This window comes from Triplophysa rosa, linkage group LG24 (assembly GCF_024868665.1).
Source record: "Triplophysa rosa linkage group LG24, Trosa_1v2, whole genome shotgun sequence".
In the NCBI taxonomy this organism is placed as follows: domain Eukaryota; kingdom Metazoa; phylum Chordata; class Actinopteri; order Cypriniformes; family Nemacheilidae; genus Triplophysa; species Triplophysa rosa.
This window is the reverse complement of record NC_079913.1, coordinates 1,664,167-1,684,924: the sequence shown is the minus strand read 5'-3', so window position 1 is coordinate 1,684,924 and position 20,758 is coordinate 1,664,167. Positions and strand designations below refer to the sequence as shown.

Sequence of the window (20,758 nt, the reverse complement as noted above, 5' to 3'; positions counted from 1 at the left end):
TGCAAAGGCACTAATCATGCCGTATTTCAGTAAGGAATTCTGAATTTCCACTTCCATCCCCATTCTCCAGGGCTTCTCTTTCTCTTCTCCTCGTCTTTATGCTGAAGGCAGAGGGAAAATTAAAAGCCAATATCACAGTCCATTTCACTAGCCTCTGCTCACCAGCCTTCTGCTGCTGCAGTCACACATCAACTCCCTCGCTCTCTCTCGCTCTCTCTCTCTCTCTCTCTCTCTCTCTCTCTCTCTCTCTCTCTCTCTCTCTCTCTCTCTCTCTCTCTCTCTCTCTCTCTCTCTCTCTCTCTCTCTCTCTCTCTCTCTCTCTCTCTCTCATATTTGTTTCTCCATTTCTATGGGATACAGATGTTGTTTTGAGTACGGGGCCCCTACAGTCTAATTCCCTCCACAGGTTGCTGGCAGTACTGTAAACTATTATACGTGCCCCAGTGCAAAGCTGTGGCGCAGATTTGCGAGAACCATCCATAACGGTGTCTGCAGGAGGTGGGAAGTGTATGAATGTTTGTGGTTGCAGTGACCGATGGAAGCCAGCTCTGTTTGGCCTGTTATTGTTGGCACCGTTTCCCAAAATGAGAGCTTGTGTTTCTCCACACACAGTCAAATGCACACATCGCCACGCACATACCCCGATGGGCCGGACAGACGGGTGTTTTGTCTCTTGAAAAAATAAGTGCGAGGTTACACAACGAAGTCGATCTTTCTGTCCCCGCCACCCCTGCGTAAACGCCCGGCTTTCCGGGGCTAGAAAGGACAGAATTCATCTCGAATTCACGAGGGAGGGCTGAGCGATGGCTCCGTGTTTACAGTGGCAGAAAGTTAATATAAATTTTCATCAGAAGGGGAAGTTTACACATACGATTCTATTTGTCCTTCATTATTAGCACCTGAGACCGGGCTGGGGAGGCATAATTGTCTACAGACGCAGGCCAAATACATGCAAGGGAAAGGCAAATAAGCACACCCCAAAATAATTTTATGGTTGTGTGTTACAATCCCTCTCCACGGGATTCTTAATCTAGAGAATCAATAAACAAGAGCCGAGCGAGAGACGCGCCGAGCGAGAAAAAAAAAAAAGAAGGAACCAGAGATTCAGAGGGAAAAGGTAGAAAAAGAATGAAAGGCGAAGCGAAAGAAAAGAGAGATAGAGAGTAGCGTACAGAAGCCCATTGTTCTGCTGGTTAGCTCGCGCTCGGCCCTGCAGCTGAGAAACGTCTCGGCGGACCGACCCGTGAGCTCCACACAACGCTGATTTATTGAGTCATACATGAAAACGCTCATTATTCCCACATCCTTTTTCTCTTGTCTAAGACGGAGGAAAAACACAGCGTGTCCGACTCCACAATAACTCTCTCACCCCTTCTCATGTTTTATTTGTCTGCTGTTGAAACGCATGCCGCGTGTACACGGATCATGCTGGACGTGTGGTGTCTTATTGTCGTCGTTCAGAAACTCCTGAGTCATTTTATCGGATTAGATGGATGTTTTCATTTTTAGACTTACAATTCTTGATTGCAGTTAAATAATGAAGAATAGAAGTAAAACAATTAACAGAAGTAAAAGAACACCAAGTATACGTGTATTTATTTACAGATCTTAAAAAAGTGCATGTGGAATTAAAATACTGCAAATGTACAGTGAAACAGAGATTTCATTTTATTGTTCATTTTATTCTAATATTTAAATCTTGTGTTTTATTGCTATTCTACTTTAGTTTTTTTTTTGTAAAAGCGTACTGGCCGCTAATAGAAACTCTTCATAGAAAGAGACGTGTTCACAGCGTTCAGAGATAAGACCGATTCACCGGCGACTGGCGCGCAAACACGTATCACAGCCACGGATGACCTTTGATAAAAGGCGGCTGTTCTGCTCTCGTGTCAGTCAACCTCCTCACAACAGAGGTTGGGACACTTTCCATAGACCGACCCGTCGCCGTCGTGTTCAAACGGACCTTTAACGCCGTTCAGCTGTCAGTCAAGATGGCCGGTGTGTCCTCAGCGCACATCTTGTTTATGAAATCCCTGCCTGAAGCCACGCTTTCTATTCATGAGTGTCTTGGACCCTCATCAGACCTCTGTGTCCTAAACACACTTACATAACAGATGTGGTGTCAATATTTTGCCGTGGAAAGCGGGGCCCTATCTTTGCACAGGACTCGCCGACCAGCAGCCAATCAGTTGTGTTTGTTTGTTCAGCTTAAACTGTTTGTCCTTTGTTTTTTGTGGCAGCCGACTCCTGTCGGCTAGATAAGGGTTGTGCTCTCCCCGTCTATCTCTCGCCCTCTCTGTCTTTGTTTTGTTGCGCTTGTTGGCGTGTCGTACTCGACCCAGAGATCTTGTAGTGCACACGCTTTTTATTTGTAATCTAGAAACGTTAATCCAAATGAAAGAGCCACATAACGTGTCTTGACTTAATTACAAAAGTACAACGAAACGTTGCGTTGTTAATGAATAGATATCAGCCACAACATTCGCAAAGATTGACATCATTCCCCCGTTTCCGTTCCCAAACAAATGCGCTTCCGTTAGACCGCGGGAGGTAGATTCGCGCTCTGGCCGTGATTGTAATGTTTGTGTTTTCTTTTAATACGTTCGGTCACAGTTGAGGACGCCACATTGGATTGCAGTTCATGCATTGAGCAAAGATGTATTCGTAATGACCTCGTAATGCTAAGCTGTGGCTAGGTGCTCATGTATTTCATGCTTGTTGCATTGGAGATAATCATACAAAGGTGCTTTATGTCGTATTCCCCAATACATCTGTAATACGTCTAAACACAAGCTGTACGCCGAAGGGAAAACGGATGTTTCTTACGTCTATCAGCCATTAATTCTTGTATAAACATTCACGTTTCTTTCCTCCATTGTGTATATTAGTGACACGTATCGTGTTTCCACCAGAAACCAATTACGGCTGATCAAATTGGGCAGAATCGCATTTTCATACGAATTCTTGCAAGCTTGTGTTTGTGTCTTTGGAGCTCTCATCATTGAGCAGACTGTTCAAGTTTGTTTCTTTTCTCTCGGTCCTTAGAGATAGATATCAAAATCAAATATGTTCCTGAGTGCCTTGTTATTTACGCTCCAGCATGGGTTCTTGTTGAGATCCTGGCTCTGAAGAATGCCACGCTTTGTGCTGTTTATACAATGTGTGCATTAATGGATGGGAGGCTGCATTTCTTCAGCACAGCAACAACATTTATAGAAAAGCTAAGCAAAGCACGATGAAGAGGATGGTTCCCGCTGCTCTCAGTCGTCCGGCGGAACTTCAGTGGATGTTTTGCGCTTTGTTGTAACAGAAAAGCATCTAATGCGTCTTTGTGTTGCATTGTGGGTAATTTTGCACAAGGTTGACTATCAGTAACTTGTTGTCACTAATATGGATTTTTTGGCACATAAACTTGTCGTTCAAATCCTGTGAATGATTCTTTCTTTTTTCAAAATGAACTCTCAGTGGTTTTGCGCCAATACAATGGAAGTCAATGGGGGCTAATGTTATTTGGTTATCAACATTCTTCAAAATATCTTCTTTTATGTTCTGAAGATGAAAGAAAGTCATACAAGCGTGGAATACCTTGAAGCCAAGGAAATGGTTTTCATTCAGCTTCACACATTAACCAGTGCTGGAAATGCTTCAACGTGTGTTTCTCTAATAAGCAAATAGTTGATTGGTTTTCTTCCGGGTTCGTATTGGAAAAGCCATTAAACGTGTCTGGCTACGAGCTTTAGCAAGCGTCACTCTCTTGACCTCAACTACGTATCGAATGACTTCTTTGACTTTGCCCTTTATTCATGAGAGGACAGTGAATCTGTATCGATCGGGTGCAGATAAACATTTCCTTCTGCTAATTGTTGTGCTAAAGCCATTAGCTGTCCCCTAAAGCCACACAATCACAGTCACCGCTTGGATGGGCGTGAAATCTCCTGCAATTTATCTCATCCACGCGGCCTCTCTGATAATGACTTGAAATCCAAAGCATGGCGATGCTACTTATAACTCACTCATGCATCTGAGCGTACCGCATGCACCATAACTAATCAATAAATACATCATTTACATCTGCAAATAACTAGGCACATGAAGCTTGGAAACTTGTTTTGTTGAAGCCTGTTGCGTAAACTTTAGAAGATGGGGTTTTGTGATGCTTGAGCGCTTGGTCCTGTTCTGCGGTGAATGTGGTTTAATGGGTTAACCTAAGTATTTTGTAAATGTAAACACTGGTCCAGAAGCCCTTCTGGTTTCATTTTTATTTATTTTATTTTTAAATCTTACATGTATAATTAGATTGTAAAGATATTCGTTTAACATTTTGACGTGGTTATAAATGTCTTGTATTTCGTTCAAATGTTTGTGTAGTGTAAAAAAACGGAAACAGGAAGTTCTTCTAGACCGGCGTTGGATCAGCATTGCTTACGTTTTCTCAAGTGGTCTATACATAATTAGCCTGACATTTGCATCTATATCAGTTTGCATTCTTTTCTTTTTGTGGATTCAAGTTCAATGACATCATACTGACATTTCCTGCGAAACAGTACCCGATTCATAAATTATTGTAATAAGTTTACAATTTTGAACAGATTTTTTTAAATGATTTTGTTTATGTACTTTTATTAACTTTTATTTATTTATTCATTTTATTTACTTATTTGAAACTCTTTTTGTTTGTTTTGTTTTGTTTATTTGTGCATATTGTACATTTTTGTGACAAATCCATTTTGATTGTATGTTGACCTAAGATGCTAAAAAACGTTATACTTGCCATGGAAAAATACCTTTTATCAAGCCATACTGTATGAGAAAAGCATCTTTCATAGAACATACTTTTATTATTTTTCTTTACGTTTTGTTTGGTATAAGGTATTCAAAGATGGAACAGGGAGGTGATCAGAAGTCGACTGAGCTCTTTACACCCCGGTAACTCCTAAAGTGCAAGGTCTAGGTCTAGGTTTATGTGTGTGTGCGCGTCTGAGGAGACCGATCGATGCTGTTAGGATCCAGCGCCACTGTGTTGTGTTTGTTTACCGTGAGCTTGGAGAGCCTGGCTCCTTACCACGGAGACAGACAGACAGTGGCAGCTCCTCGCCCCTGTCTCTTCATAATTGATCAGGGGGTGGCTGTCTTCCCAAAGGGTTAAGACGTGGCAACTTTCCCCCATCTCTCTCTCCCTCGCTCTCTCTCTCCCCCTGTTTGCTCAGCATCTCAATGCATTAGTTCAAACATTGTTCTCACCAGCTGGCAGAGCAGTGCCATATGCACACGCTGTCAAGGCAGCTGTTGTCATGGATACCGGCAAGCGGCAGAAAATAAAGCAAGCCCTTGATTCTACTGGAAGAAGTGTCAGTCTCTGTCTGAAGTAGGTTTTCTTCCCCACCTCTCGACCTTCACGCTCCTTTCCCAGACAGACGAGACACCTGTGAAGTTATTGTGTTGTTTATATTGCTTTATTTATTTTGTTGCGTTCGTCTTGTCTCGTGCACTTCTGTCTCCGGTCTACATGAAACTTCAGAGGTGCTTTGAACACATGTATCAGTATTCATGTAGAATGCTGTGTTTTCAACACATTGAAATTGTACTAGCCTTATACTAGCGCATAAAATAAAACTAGACTTTTGATATTTTGATGCTAGGATGCTGTGAGTGGTTGCCAGGGCGTCTGAGTGATGCTATGGGGTTGCTAGGGTGGATGGTCTTAAGAAAAAAAAATGGGTTTGTTCAGTTCTCCATCCCTAAATGCAAGACTAAATATAAAAATCTGTATAGTCTATAACTGTATTTGTTTTGTGACATTAGAGACGTAGGTATTTGGAGTGATGTGGCAGAGGAGGGCCACAGTCACCCCTGTGCTCAGGGGCCCGGCTAATGCTCGGCTCCTTGTTAATTCACTCCTGAGGTAATCTGGTGTTGATTTTGTCAACTTTAATTACAGCTTCTAGGAACACTTCACATCGCCTGCCTCTACTTCAAATTGATATTATGAATATGCAAATGGGCCGGTAATTTGCAGAGAAGTGGGTATTTCAGCTGAGCACACACTAGACAGGTCAATACCACTCACACTGTGTGTGTGTGTGTGTGTGTGTGTGTGTGTGTTTCTATTCCTGCTCTTCAGAGGTGCTAGACAAACTGTATTTATCTTTCATCACGGCTTCGTGGATTATCATGAAAAATATATATCTAAGAGACGCTTCATGGCTCATCAACAACAATGAATAGTGTAGTGGATGTAATGGCGGGTTGATGTCACCTTTCGCCGCATTTGATATTTGAGTGCGTCGCGGTGGGCGGAGGGGAAAAAAAACTCATTTTGTGTCTCTTTTTCTCTGTCTGTTCGCAGGCCCTACAAGTAGCAAGGCAATTACTCCTACAGCATCCAGGCAGTGGCTTGAAGTCTCCAAAGAACAACGATAAACAGCGTCCGTTGCAGGTGAGCAGTTCTTGGCTAATCTCTTAAGTCCATCCATAATACATGGCGCCCCGGAAAAGATTTCCTCTGTTCCGACTGTGCTGTTTGCTTTGGCAATGTAATTCTGGAACTGTCTGTAAAAAGTCTCGAGCTGTCAGGCCTTCTCCAGACTAAACCAAACTTGCATCTCTCTGCTCTTTAAGACTACTTCAGGACTCAATACTTTCTCTAGCATAAAAGATAATGACGCTCTGAAAATATGAAATGTCATGATTAACCAATAAAAAACAAGCAGTAACTAACAGCCAGCTCTCTAAGAAATGGCCTCTGTAACATCGCTTATCCTAACTAGCCGTCATTTGTACCCCTCCAAGATAATTTGCCATTATTGATTCCAGCTGCGGCGCATCGCTATTATCAGCGATTCGGTAAAGGTCATCCCTATTACCAGACCTGTTTACCAACCCGCCGACTGCCGACGTGCTATTTCTCTCCCATCCCCACAATACAAACGCGCATTAAGTTATGTAAGCACTTGACATCTGCCAGGCTCCATATTTTTAGGTTTAAATTAAATGCAAGGAGAGCGTGCCCTCCTCCCTGCTAATAAGCGCTATCAGCTAACGCTGGTTTACCTCATTAGTACCCCGCGCATTTAATTAAAGAAAGGGAAAATCGGCGCTAACCCTCGTCGTTAATGTTTTCACAGAGTATAACAATGGCTACACCTGAAAGAGTCGTACCCCCGTGTATCTAATTATGCGTGCATACAAAAATTGGCGTCTGTGATTGGTCCAGCTAGGACTTTTTGTAACATTAATATTTTGAGCGAATGCAACTTTTGCGTTTGAGAAATTTTTCATTTCTTCTCCGTGCAAAGATATTAGTTGTAAAACAAACTCTGGGCAGATACGGTTTCATGTATTTGTTGTAGTTTCACAGCCGCCTGTATACTTAGAGAATGGATTCCCCGCACACTGCGTGACTGCAAATTGCCATGCGACGCTTTGGAGAAAACCGAGTGATATTGCATGAGGAAGGTCTGCGATAACTGGTGGCCCGTGACCGAGTTCCTGACTCTAATAACACCAGAGGATTGTAAATATTGAATATTTACATTTGCTTATACCATCCTTGCCTCATGTTAGCTATATGAATCAATATGAATCAGGTCTTGTTGAGCGGCGTCCTCGGGCTGTAGTTAATCAATGCTGTCGAGCCTTTACTTTATTAACTTATTCCGTGCTGTTTTAATAGTCTAGTAATCTTGCTAAAACAAGATAATTTTCTCGTCTTTCAGTTTTAATCCGTCTTTTCTTTCGACCTTTACAGTTTAAACACTCCTTGATCGTCAATTCAGAACATGTTGTGTGTGCTTAGACATGCCAAGTAACAAGCGCTTTGAAAAATGACTTATTTACATAAATAAGTAAACGCCCGTGCGTTCTCCGACACTGATAAATCCACCCTTTACCCGTCCAGAAAAGCGATCCATACATCACGACGTATAAATTATTTACCGCACAAGCATCTAAGCGCTGCAGCTCGCATTTTTAATTACTTGTATTAATGTCTAAATCCTGTCAGCTGACTAATTCTATCCACTGTCTCATCTCGCGCCTCCGAAGTGCTGGAAAGCCGCTTTTCCACATTTGCTTAATGTGACGGGTCTATTATTATCCAGTAAGCCCAGAGGAGAAGTCAATAAACACCTATTTCTTCTCGTAAATCCTCATGCCTTCACCACGCTGCTTACAAGGATTTCCCAAGGCACACAACAGTCCTCTGGCGCCGTGGCACCTTCCCCTCAGAGTGGCAATATCGCCTCCGCGTTTTATACACTGACATTTAAAACACAAATAAAAGCGGAGAGGACGGAAGACAGCGGGGATTACAGAGAGCTCGCGCGAATCGCAATTGTTTCTCCCGCCCTCACGATCAGCCCCGCGCGCCATTCTTCTATTGTACGCTACGTGCCAGTTTGTTTGTTTGGCAGCGGGCTCAGCGCGTGCCGCCCGGGTGTCTCGTGCTGATGGCGGAATGGACATTTAACAGAGTGAAAACAGTTGCAGGAGCACCGTGCTTACACATGTAGGCAACACACTGAATACCAATCGTACAGCGGTGAGAAGTGGGCGAGGGTGGGTGAAGAACAAACGCAGGCGATGTCTTGGCGTGTCAACTGATGGCGTAGTGATATAATGCGGTGGTTCGAAAAAAAGGGAGAGTTGACCTCTGACCTGCAGGCAGGGTGGGCTGGGTAGTGTGATGTCACACGGTTAACAAGGTGAAAGCTCACAATGTAGTTTCGGCTTCAGCGTGCAAACTACAACAGCGCAGACACCACCTTGAAACCGAGTTTCCATTCGCCAGGCAGCCGATTCATTGACCTTTTCTTCACCGCAAACCCAACACGCGCCGCTAATGTAACTTTTTCGGAAGAAAACGTCCACTCGCGTCTCCCAGTTCGGCTCCAAACGTACCCGCCGCATTCGGAGGACGGCTGATCGGCTCGTTGCTCTCGCGCTCCTAGACGAGATAGCTCAACCCAATCACTTCCTGAGCACTGAGCCATCCTCGCAGTGTTGCCGATTTAAAGGTCACCGACGCCCAGCTCATCTGAGCGTCAGACTCCTGCGCCATGTTCCTTAAAATTCATCTACTCAGACCACCGACTGGAACCGTGCGCAAAGCCAGTGGAATTTAGAAGAGACTTGTAGACACAATATTAACATTTACTATTAACAGTCGTCTGGGAAAAACGGCGAACAGAGACAAAGAAATAAAGTTGCAAAAGTCGTTCTGATTTCAAGAGTGTATTTACAGAATTCTAAAGGGCAGCCAAACTATTCCAATTTGTTTCATGGAGAAAGTTTTTGTTCAGATGCTTTGTCATTTCGCTCAATTATTGGTGTTAAAGTTTCTTTCTTTCAAAAATTTCTTGGGGAAGATTTGTTGAAATACAGGAGTATGGAGCTGAAAAATGAATGTAGATTTTATGGCTAGTTTAAAAGATGTGGATTTGGATAGATTTTGATGAAAAATGTTTAGGTTCCTATTGAAATGTTCTGTAATATTGACTAGAGATTTCAGAATCGGTGTATGTTCGTTATTTTTGTCACGGGAGAAACAAATGTGATGCAGGAGACCAAAACTTCTCATTTGCTCTCCACGCGCTCCAGTTTTATCTCGGTGAAACCACTGAGATATTAAAGATATCTCCGATTTTTTCATATTTTTCAGAGCAGCATGGGTAAATTGCATAGGAAGCGCTTTCGCGGGGATTAGTAATGCGATGCAAAAGAAGCTGAAGCACAACCCTTAGGCAAGAGAAGGAATGGAGGGAGTAAAAAAATAGTGGCATGGCACCGCTTTGATGTAGAAGCAACAAATGTACCTCCTGACAGAAGATGCATGAGAGTAATAAACTGGTTCCAGCAGCCCTTACACATGCAGTCTGATTACTCTGGCCAGGGTGTTAATTGGATCCTAACTGGCAGATCTGATACGTGTCGCCCGGTGGTGGGAAGTCTTTCCAAGTGATGAACTATAATTCAGCGAGCTGCTTGAAGTTTGTGTAATTTACTGCGTGTCACTTGACGAGGAGAGCGATCCAACACACTCCCTATTACCTGCGACATCACAAAGCTTTCACCAGAGAGAGAGAGAGAGAGGAAGGGGTTGATGTGGAGTGAGAGAGAGACAGAGAGAGTAAGAGACTATGCAATGGCCAAGCCTTGTGCAAATATTCTATAGTGCATTGTGTATTTGTACTGTACATTGCACAGATTTTAGAGCCTTGGAAATATAAATGTACAGTTTATCTCATGCCGATAAGGCACACTTAAATTGAAAATTGACTAAGAGAGAGAGAGAGAGAGAGAGGGGTGAGAACAGATGGATTTCTTTATAAATGGTGCAGATATACAGTAGTTGGCCAAATTCATCTTCCAAACTCTTGTAGAAACATTCTTCATGTAGCTTCCCGTATAATAAACTTCCCATCAGCTCTCTTCAGCTCCTGAGGGTCCACTCTTCAGACATCCAGGGTCTGTTCATGTTTATTTTGCCTGTGTCTTTCCTCTTTAGTCCGTACTAGTCTCATAGTTCCTTGGAAAGCACAAACGTCTGATCCTCCCCTACATTGATAGAAATGAAAGCTCAGTTATCTTCACTGTGATTCGTCTTTGCAGAAGGCCGGTTGCATCCCTGCTCGCCTTCCAGCTTTTCCAACGGAGGACAAATCCACTCCATCATCGTCTGAAGTAAAATAAATTGATTTGGGAAAACCTTCCTGTAAACTACTTAACTCCGGTAGCAAGGAGTGTCCACATTGATCCCTTAATCCGAACGATGGCGTATGTGTGTGTTAGAGACTACAAAGGATGGAGAAGTTGTTTTGTGTGTTTGTTTGTGGGTCAACAGCCCTGTAAGCGTGTACATCGGTGATCCCCACGTAATCGATAAACGCTTGAATGAAGAGTCATTCATTGCTGAGTGAATTAACACGGGAGGTTTTACCGATGTTAAAGGGTCCGACATCATTTCCGAAGTCCAGCTTCGGGGGTCTTCATCCCAGAGGGGAGATAGAGATAAATTAGTAAGACATTGAGTCCCACAGAATACTTGTTTTCTCTATAAAACTGTAAGTAAAACACGCTTTACCAAAGTAATTAACACACTGTCGTTTTCCGGCAAGCCGCTGAAGTAATTACCATCGCTCACCCTCCAATTTCTCATTTTATTTATCTAAACAGTATCTGTGGCTAGTGGCACCTCCGGCGCTCCTCTGAAGTGGCCACATTATTCAGCTATTCAGAAGCCCGACCGGACATCTTATCCGGAAACGTCCCCCATTGAGTCGATGAATTGTTCAGGAATAAAGAACTTAATCACTTCTCTCTAATTGTTTCGGCTTGAAGTTTGTCCTCGTATCAGCTCTGGTCATTTAACACTATCCTCGAAACTGTTTCAGTTGGGAACGCACCAATGCTGATAGTGGACGATGTCTTTGTATGGATGGGAAACAGGACCATTGGTGTTGGTATAGATGAATGGCCTTTATGTGTTAACATGTGGCTGGTGTTGAGTTGACCTTTTTTAAGATGAGAGTGGTTTATGGCGTTGAGCGTGAATGTAATGATGTGCTTATTTTTCAGGAGGACCAATGATGTATTCTCATCAATGGTCAATTTAAAGCTATTTGTTCTACTCTCTCTCTATCGGGTGCAGAGACGCTCGTTTTTAAATAACAGGTCAATGGAGATCAGCTTGTATTTTCATTTGTTTTCCAACAGAAATCAAAGCACCATAGACATTTATAGTGATGTTTGGGCATGCTTGTTGGTTTAGAAAAGAGATATGCAAGTCTGCGAGTAAATTTGTTCAGATCTTTTCACTTTTCTCATTGAAAGCTTTAAAGACTGGAGATGATCGAAGAGGATTCTTAAAGAATGATGTTATGAGAATTGTGTCATACAACGTGCATCGAGTTGCATCTCTGGTCATATTTTTCATCCGGCATCCTGCGAAGGCCTATTATGTGCGAATGTTTACGGAAGGACCTTTCGGCGAATGCTCATTAATTATGCCCCTTCTTGGCAAAATCATTTCGGGGAGAAGCAATTCAGCCTCTGTTCCTTTCAATTCACCCGGCTTGTCAATCATCGCCCCCCGCAGCATCCGGCGCAATGGAGGTGTTATATTCCGCCAATTATCATGTCATATACTCGAAAATGTAAATGAACGTGTGTGTAAAATTAAATTTATGGGTTGTCAGTGAAGAATCAGAACCAGGAGAGCAATTACTTATCTGCTTTCATCTCTCAGCCTCTTATATATCATGCAGAAAATGCCAGCGTTAAATGCAGGAATTAGTGGCGTGCGTGCGACTGGGGAGCGTGTGGGCCAAACCTTCGATTTTGTCTTTGTCATTTCTCCTGTGTTTGAAACATCCGAGTCGGTTTTCGTGACTTTTCTGTTGGTATGAAAGTCTCTACATTGGTAAATTCAAAGACGTTACATTTGGTCTGTCAAGTTGTGGTCGATAAATAAACTCCTAGTCGATTGTTCTGAAATTTACATGTTTATTGTATTCGGTGCGCTGCGGAGCAAACAAGGTGATGGTTGGTTATTCAGCCAGTAGCTCAATTAAATAGACAAATAATGGCCATAATGAGAACATCTTCTCTTGTATTTTCGCGCTTTGGGTTTCGTATTGTCATTTAGGCCGGCGTAGAACCCTGGCTGAACCTGAGGGTAATTACACATCACAAATGTGTCTTAAGGTTTAATAACATTGAAGGTGTAAGCATACATTTGCATAATTACATGCAGCTGTTTAATTTGTGACTTTGTTGCTTTGTTCCTTTTGTTGTTTTCTGCCCTTTTACGTTTCCCCATCTTCGCACGCAAAGGAGAGAGAGAGAAAGAAAAGTGTATTTGTGTGTCGAGTTCCTCTGCGAGTTTTGGGGCCGTCTAATGAAGAATGGTGCTTGGATTTGTTTGAATATGAATATGAGTGAGGATGGAGTGTGACCTTCAGCTCCACCACTCAGTTCATCAGGATTAGTCAAGCTCGGCGCTCAGGAGCGCTAATGCATAATGACTTCTAAAATGAAAAATGTGTAGTGACCATGCAAATGTCTCTGCTAATCAAAGAGGGGAACCTGAGCTGGGCCGAGCCAAGAGACTAAAACAAGGACGTGTCAAGGCACTGAGAGCTCAGATGTACGGAAAGCAATCAAGCGGTCTTGATTAGCCGGCGCGAGGAGGCCCGTGCGTCACGCCGGGTTCCTGACACGAAGCCCCACACGACGTTCTAATGGATGCGCGGCCCGCCTCGCAACACAAGCGTGTTATCTGTTTCTCAAGCATAAAAACACAGAAATAGATATGTTTACCTGTCCAGACATTGGACACTTGGCTGTCTTTGTGACGGACAGCATCTGCCCAAGTTGTTGTGATGAAAGACGCACCAGGCATCAAAAAGTACAAAGGCGACCCAGAGGAGTCAGCCGTCAGTCGAAATGTCCAAAAGTAAAAAACGGTACAGAAAAGTCTCTTTTCACCCACTGTGAAACGAAAAACATTACTCGCACTCCTAATATTGTTTAATCTTAGACATGAATCAAGATTGAATGCAAACTTTGCACACGTTAACATGCATGCTGGCAAGCAAAGAGCGATGCACAGAAAACTTCTGTGCTGTTTTATAAGAACTGGGCTGCGAAAATATTTTGTTTTTTTGCCCCCCAAAAAAAGTTCTCTCACCCAGTTTGACAGCTGGTATTTTAATGATTCTTATCATTTATAAAATGACATGAATTTTTAAAAATGACATCTCGTAGAAGACTTGTGCCTCTGGCTGCTTTCTTCCAACTTGGAAACTTCAATGCGCAGCGAGAGGCAACTGGTAATTCCCCCTCACCTCTGTAAGACAGAATACTTCACAGCCGCTCGGCTTCAATCAGAAGTTTCTCCAAGAGTTTTCAAAGCCAAATCCACGCTACTTAGTCTAGCTGGTCTTCGACAGGCCATGCGCCCTCCGTCCGCTGCGGAGATGCTCATCTTCTACCGTTTCCATGCGTGTTAAAGTCTCTGGAGGCAGTTCACAGGTTCAGCTAATTAAGGTCCTCCTCTATTTTAAGCGCCGTGCTTTTCCCATCAGGAGCAGGTGACAGAAAATATATAAAGTACACATGCGGCGGAGTATACACACATGCGTGATTGCATGTGCCACACGCGTGCGAGAGTTGCTTTATAAAAAGTCGTGGTTGATGTACTGGATGTCTCTTGTATCTCCGCAGGTGCCAGTGTCTGTGGCAATGATGAGTCCACAGGTGATCACACCGCAGCAGATGCAGCAGATACTTCAACAGCAGGTTCTTTCCCCACAGCAGCTCCAAGCGCTCCTTCAACAACAACAGGCCGTCATGCTTCAGCAGGTAGACTCGCATTCATGTCCTCGCTCATGTTTTGCGTATGTAACGGCAGCATGCAGATCCTCTCTGGTTCTCATGTGCCCTTGACACAGAAACCACTATAGACAGGCTTGTAATGTGTTGTTTTCAATGAGGGGGCACAGATGTACACTTCACTTGCATACTAAGAGCTGAAAATTACTGAAAAATTACAAGCATAACTACACAAGTACTATTTCAGCCGTGCTTTAGTTTTAGTGTCGTCCGTCTATTTTCTTAAAAATGTCTAAATGTCACTTGTCATAGAAATAGTTGTTGTTGGGGGCATCATTGTTGTTTTTAAGGGGCGACGAGATGAGAAAATGAGTCAAACTTGCGTTACCCGCATGAGCACCAGCGTTTACCGATAGACCGCCACTCAGACATAATTTTTATCTTTTAAAATCTCTGTGAACTGAAGGTTTGCGATCGTTTTTACTTCCGTATTTTCAGAGTGAAATGGAATTTCTAATGAGGAGAAGCAGTGGGCGTGGTTTTCGTCTTTCTCTGCGATTTGATTGGATGTATAAAAACAACCGTTGCATTTTGAAACGGAACCGGACAGTTGAAGGGGAGGAGTTAACAGATGCTCCGCCCAAGCCGTCTTACATACGTCTTTTAAGATTGATAGTCATTACAGGAAGGAAGTGCATTGTCAAGATTTTAACGATTATGAGGGCACACGAATTTTAAAAAAAATATTTTTTTTATTTCACTGGGACTTTAATCATTTTCAAAAGCTCATCATTAAAAACATATCCATTAACTCACTTGATTATAATTAGGTCTCTACAATCGACGTCGAGCGGCACGTACCCAAGACATCTCCCGCCGAACGCTCGGCCCCTGTATTCAAGCGATGAGCTCCCAGGGACAGCACTCAGCCGAGGAGCGCACAAGTGTGCTAAATGCATTAATTCACAATGATGAATTCTCTCCTCTGAGTGCCTCGCATTCATTTCAGAATTTCACTGCCTGTCAAGGCATCAGAGAGGAAAAAATATATAGGCAATAAGATTAATTGTTCCTCCAGCGGTAATGTGCAGCCGCATAAAAGTCCATGTGGAGATGCACGACGTGGGGAAGTGCCTGTCTCTTTGTCTCGACCGGAGAGAGATGTTATTTATGACGTGACACGCAGAAGCACATCCAGGCGTATCGCGCGGCCTCGGGAGCCCGGCTGCGACTCTGTTTGTTCAGCTCCGAAACTTTGCAACGAAGGTTCTATTAATGGCACAGCTGCTGAACGAAAAAAAAATGACCTTTTTGTTTTCATTTGTCTGTCCACAGCAACACCTGCAGGAGTTCTATAAGAAACAGCAGGAACAACTTCATCTACAGCTTTTGCAGCAGCAACATCCAAACAAACAAGCAAAAGAGGTACGACACGTGTGTGAGACAAAAGTGATGCTTTTATTCATGTTTGCCACAACCGGCTACTTGTAAATCAGTCTCTGCTGTCTTTTCTCGAGGGAGCTTTTGTGGTCAGGCTGCTGTAATGTTGCCTAAAATTAGACAGTTGTCAAGTGTCTCAAGTCCTTGTCCTCACCGTTACGTTGACGCTAAAAGGCCCGTTTTAGAGTACAGCACAGGGTGCGTTCATTAATGAATCGCCGCAGCGGGTTTGGTTCGACTAGCAGAAAAGTTCGACCGCAGCGAGCTCATAAATCAAACTGACAGTCCGACCGCAGATCCATCTGACAGACAGAACGCTGCGTTGCCGACACGGAGAGGCAGGCATCAAAAAGCGAAGCGCTGCGGAGAGGGAGGGAAATCCAAACAAAATGCGTGGAAGGTGTTGAATTGATCAGCTAGGTATCGCAGACGAGAAACGTCCCCCCCAGCTGTCTTTTCAACTAGCACCTTTAACCATTGTCTCTCTTCAAGCAAGCCATTATGCCGGGCCTACAGAACAGCAGGCCTGACCTCCCGGAGGCTTTGTTTCTGTTTGGATTTGCGAATAGATTTTTTTCAGCCTCCCGCCATCAAATATGGAATAGAAATTGCTCCCTTATTTCTCACGAGACGGCGGGGCCAATCCGCAGCGCTCGCTCCATTATGCAGTCTGTTTTCCAGTGAGCGCATCACAAGTTTTGCTGCTTTTGCCTCTCACTCCTTCATCCCTAAAGTAAGAGAGTGAGGTCTTCCTCGCGGTCTCGACTGAAGGTCTTCCTGTGGTTTCGATTTCATTCCGAGTTCAAATCTGTAGTTTAACTTTTCTCCTGTAATGGGTTGGTCTTTGCTGTCTTGTCTCACTGAGTAGTTCATAATGTATTCTGACAGGAGAGAAGGATAAAGAGGGTTGAAGCTGAAGGGGTCTCTGCAGAAACTAGCGCTCAGTTTGCTAATGGACCTCAGGAGAGTTTGGCCACAGAAGCAAACTTCAGTCAGGTTTAACCAGACCTGCTAATAAATGGAGTCTGTGCATCATGCAAATGCAACTAGTACATCACTGTGCATTTCCATAGACGAGACAAAAGATCAAATGCTTTTTGTATGACACGTGTAAAATAGTTTGAACATCAGGCCGTGAATCAATCAAATTTAGGTCAGTTGTCTCCTTTAGTGCGAGTAAACCAAAATAAATATATTTTAAATAAACTTCAGTTGTCTTTTAGTCGTTTTGAGCCAGTGTCAATTATTTTAAGCAACAAATGCAACAGTTGACGTAAGATAGCTTTGATCTGCTCATATTTATAAAACAAGTGTTTCTGTGGTCTGCTGCCATTACTGCAGTTGTTGTTGTTTTTGTTGCTGTCTTATGCAAGACTGCTAAACAGGGTTGGGAGGGGGTGTGCTGTAAATCTCTCCCTCGCTCACTCCTCCCCGTGGCCCCATAAGCTTTAATGGACCATTAGAAATGCAAAACGATTAACTATCAATGGTGAAAGGAGGGGGCTTCCCATCCGAGATGCAGATTTGGAAGAGTGGGCTGCACTTGGGCCGCATGCACCCTACACACTTACCCGTATGTGCCACCAGTGTTTGCGTGTGTGCTCGCTCACTCGGTCTCTTTCTCTCACTATAGCAACAGCAGCAACAACAGCAGCAGCAGCAGTTGGCGGCGCAGCAGCTGGTTTTTCAGCAGCAGCTCCTGCAAATGCAGCAACTGCAGCAGCAGCAGCACCTGCTCAACATGCAGCGGCAGGGCCTCCTGTCTCTGCCCCCCGGCCCGGGACAGCCCACCCTACCCGGACAAAACCTCCCACCAGGTAAACCCGTCTCACGTGACCGCCGACAACAACCTGAGCGCGCATGCACGTGTGTGAGCGTGTCATCCCCTGCGAGTATCTCTTTCTTTTTCAGCTTTTCTGTTTTTTTCTTTTCTCTCTCATGCCTGTGTGTGTGAGGTTGTTGTTTTCCTCTCTCCCTCTCTCTTTATCTCACCCCACCCCCCTTGCCTGTTGTTGTTGTTGTTTACTGACTCAGTGCGAAGCGAGAGCGCAGAGGAAGACGAGCTGTTGCCATTTGCTTTTCTTGGAACAAACACCTGGTGCTACCGTTTATCGAAATGCCGCCGGATGACAATAGTTCGAAAATGCCTCTTAATTGGAGTATTACAGCGGCGGCGCGTAGAGGAATAGTCATTTTGTCGTTGAAGGGATTATATCATGATACGATCCTGCAGACAAAGGCTTGTTTATGAATGCATAATCATGTGCACATGAGTTCCTGCCCTCCCGGTGAAGTCTGCTCGGTTTGCGCCACTGGATCCCACGGAGATGAGCGTCCGAGTCGATCTCACGCCGGTTTATCTCCAGATGCTCGAGTTTAAAACGCAGAAGAGCAGCTCAGGTTTACCGCCCTCATTCGTGGGTCATTTGATATGGGGCTGAATGCGACCTCATAATGGGCGGTCCTTACTGCTGGTGTTTATAGATTATTATGTTTCTAAAGGTGTTTGTGACTCTCTTACAGCTGGATTGAGCCCCGCCGAACTCCAGCAACTTTGGAAAGACGTGACCAGTGGTCACTCCATGGAGGACAACGGACTTAAACACAGCGGCCTGGACCTCAGCACCACCAACTCCTCCTCCACTACCTCCACCAATAACCCCAAAGCTTCTCCGCCCATCACTCACCACAGCATCTCCAACGGCCAATCCCCAGCCCTCAACAACCGGAGAGAGAGGTACATCATACTGTACGTATATATAGTGTGGCGTTGTCATCGAAGCTAATGGTACAGTGATCATGTTGAATTACTGGTTTGAGTCCCGTAAGGAGAAATGATTTGTGTTTACTGTAAACGTACTGTAGTCACTTTGAATAAAAGCTCAGTGTGCTCAATGTGCTCATTTGCACTCAACACAGACGTGTTTTTTCATAAACCCAAACAACCGTTTAAACTACTTTTCATGTGATATCAGCAACGTGTGTTAAAAAAACACTGACATCCTTGTTTGCGAAACGAAAATGTGCGGAGAACTGTGTTTTTGTTTGCTTGTTCTTCAGTAGTTTATTAAGATTTGGACTCACAATAAGACGAAACGCTATTAAACACGCTGCCGTCCGGTATATCAAACGCAGGAACACACAGCTCACCTCACTGTACATTAAATATTTAGTACCTCGCTTTTCTTTTGAAATGGCTTTGCCGTCAAGTACGTAAATAGAAGACTCGACGCTTGTGTGGCATTTTCTAAGCGTTTATCCTCGCAACGGCCCTTTTATACGCTACACGCCTGCTGTAAAACATACACTGGCATATTTCTCCATCCTCTGGCATCTATTGTATGTTAGCACGTAGCAACAGCCGTCAACTTCTGACTGGGGGCGGATGTGCTGCGTAATTGGTTTCAACTACTGAAAACCTTTTTGTGAGAGAGATACCTTAACGGAAAGAGAGAGAAGACAAAATGGTTTAAAAATAGGTTACACTTCACATTTTCACATTGGTGTCGTGTCACGGGGTGTGTTGCATTGTCAGAGCGGATGCACTGGAAATAGCCAATAAGATTTTCTACGCACACTTTTGGAAGTTCTCTTCCACACATTAGACCTTCGGCACCATCACAACCTACAATGGCGGCCGAGGTCGTAACTTACCTCAATGCCTTTTCACAACAGATTGTGTCCTTAAAACGCCACGTTTACCTCGAACGAATCTCCGGGTGGAAATTAAACTACAGGGGCTGTTTTCTTTTCACTGTTGACACAAGTTGGCTGTAATGGCTTTACAAGGTGAAAGTCGGATGGAAAAATGTAGACGGGTAGTTTTACTTGGCCGGGTGTGTTTTAAATGCTTGTGTCTCCCAAGGAACTGTGTAGGATCAATAATCAGAACGTGGTGTAATGTCAAACGGGAGCATGTCGAATTTTACAGATTTCCTGAGCATCAGGTCTTCATCCACCTTTTGCTTCTCACAAAGGTTAACCATTTCAGAGAAAAGAACTATAAATGGATTTGTCATCATGTTTTAATTCTTTCTTATTCCTTCTCTTTAAGTTCACTGCATGAAGAGACTGGGGCGTCACACTCGCTCTATGGTCACGGAGTATGCAAGTGGCCAGGATGTGAAAGTATCTGTGATGACTTTGGACAGTTTTTGAAGTAAGTCGAGATTGTGTTTATTTGATTCTTTTTATAGGTCAGAATGGCAGAGCTTTTCCTTGCGGTTAATTTTTTCACGCTCACATTTAGCTGTAAATGCGCTAAAGCACGAACAGCAAATCTCTGGAGGTGTCTAGACTGTCTGAGGCGGTGCTCAGAAATGACCGCAGATCGAGTTCGCATCTCCACGGCGACATGAGCGGATGACGGGTTGGCGACAAGCGTCAAAAAGCTAATGGCAAGCGGTGTAGTCGCTCACAATAGCACGTATTCAGTGTTGTCATGGCGCGGCTAACCGAGTGAAATGATCCCTTCATGCTCCATCAACAATTTAGTTAATTAGCTCATTTGTAATTGGTCGGCTTTGTTGCTGGGATGTGAGCGGGGGACATCAAAGGAGAAGGTGTTTGTGGCACGGGCGATTGCAGGTTATCACGTTGCCACTCTGAGGAAAGAGCCTCGTTGTCGAATGGCTCATTTGAATATTATAATTAGGTCCATAATTAACTGCGAAATAATAATCTGCAGCGCGTTACGCGGGTGTAAATGTCCACGTCAATTCATTTAAACGCCATTTGAGAGGACATTGTTACTCTTGTGATGGAGAAGTGGGGGGTGGAGAACATCACAACAGCTTGAGACGTAATCTAGACTTCACCGCTAATAAGTTACAAATCTATTGCCAAACACTTGTTAATTGCATAGAACAGTTTTTATAACTTTAAAAACATCGCAGTTTGGTTGGTTATGAGAATTATGCCGTTCGAATAAGCGTTTGAAGAAAAAATGAAACCGTCTTACAGCCTGTGTAGTAGGACACCGTTACGA

General features: G+C 43.8%; 1 protein-coding gene across 5 annotated transcripts in view; it reads left to right on the top strand.

Moving 5' to 3' along the window:
- Positions 1–20,758, top strand: part of foxp2 (forkhead box P2) — a 92,387-nt gene that overhangs the window by 49,776 nt on the left and 21,853 nt on the right. For 3 of the 5 annotated variants that reach the window (XM_057324482.1, XM_057324481.1, XM_057324479.1), the window contains 6 exons: positions 6,347–6,436; positions 14,224–14,361; positions 15,667–15,756; positions 17,405–17,588; positions 18,295–18,520; positions 19,826–19,930. In XM_057324482.1, coding sequence (XP_057180465.1) covers positions 6,347–6,436; positions 14,224–14,361; positions 15,667–15,756; positions 17,405–17,588; positions 18,295–18,520; positions 19,826–19,930 — 833 coding nt within the window. The remainder of the gene's footprint in view (positions 1–6,346; positions 6,437–14,223; positions 14,362–15,666; positions 15,757–17,404; positions 17,589–18,294; positions 18,521–19,825; positions 19,931–20,758) is intronic. The other 2 variants (XM_057324483.1, XM_057324480.1) reach the window with 1 other exon arrangement.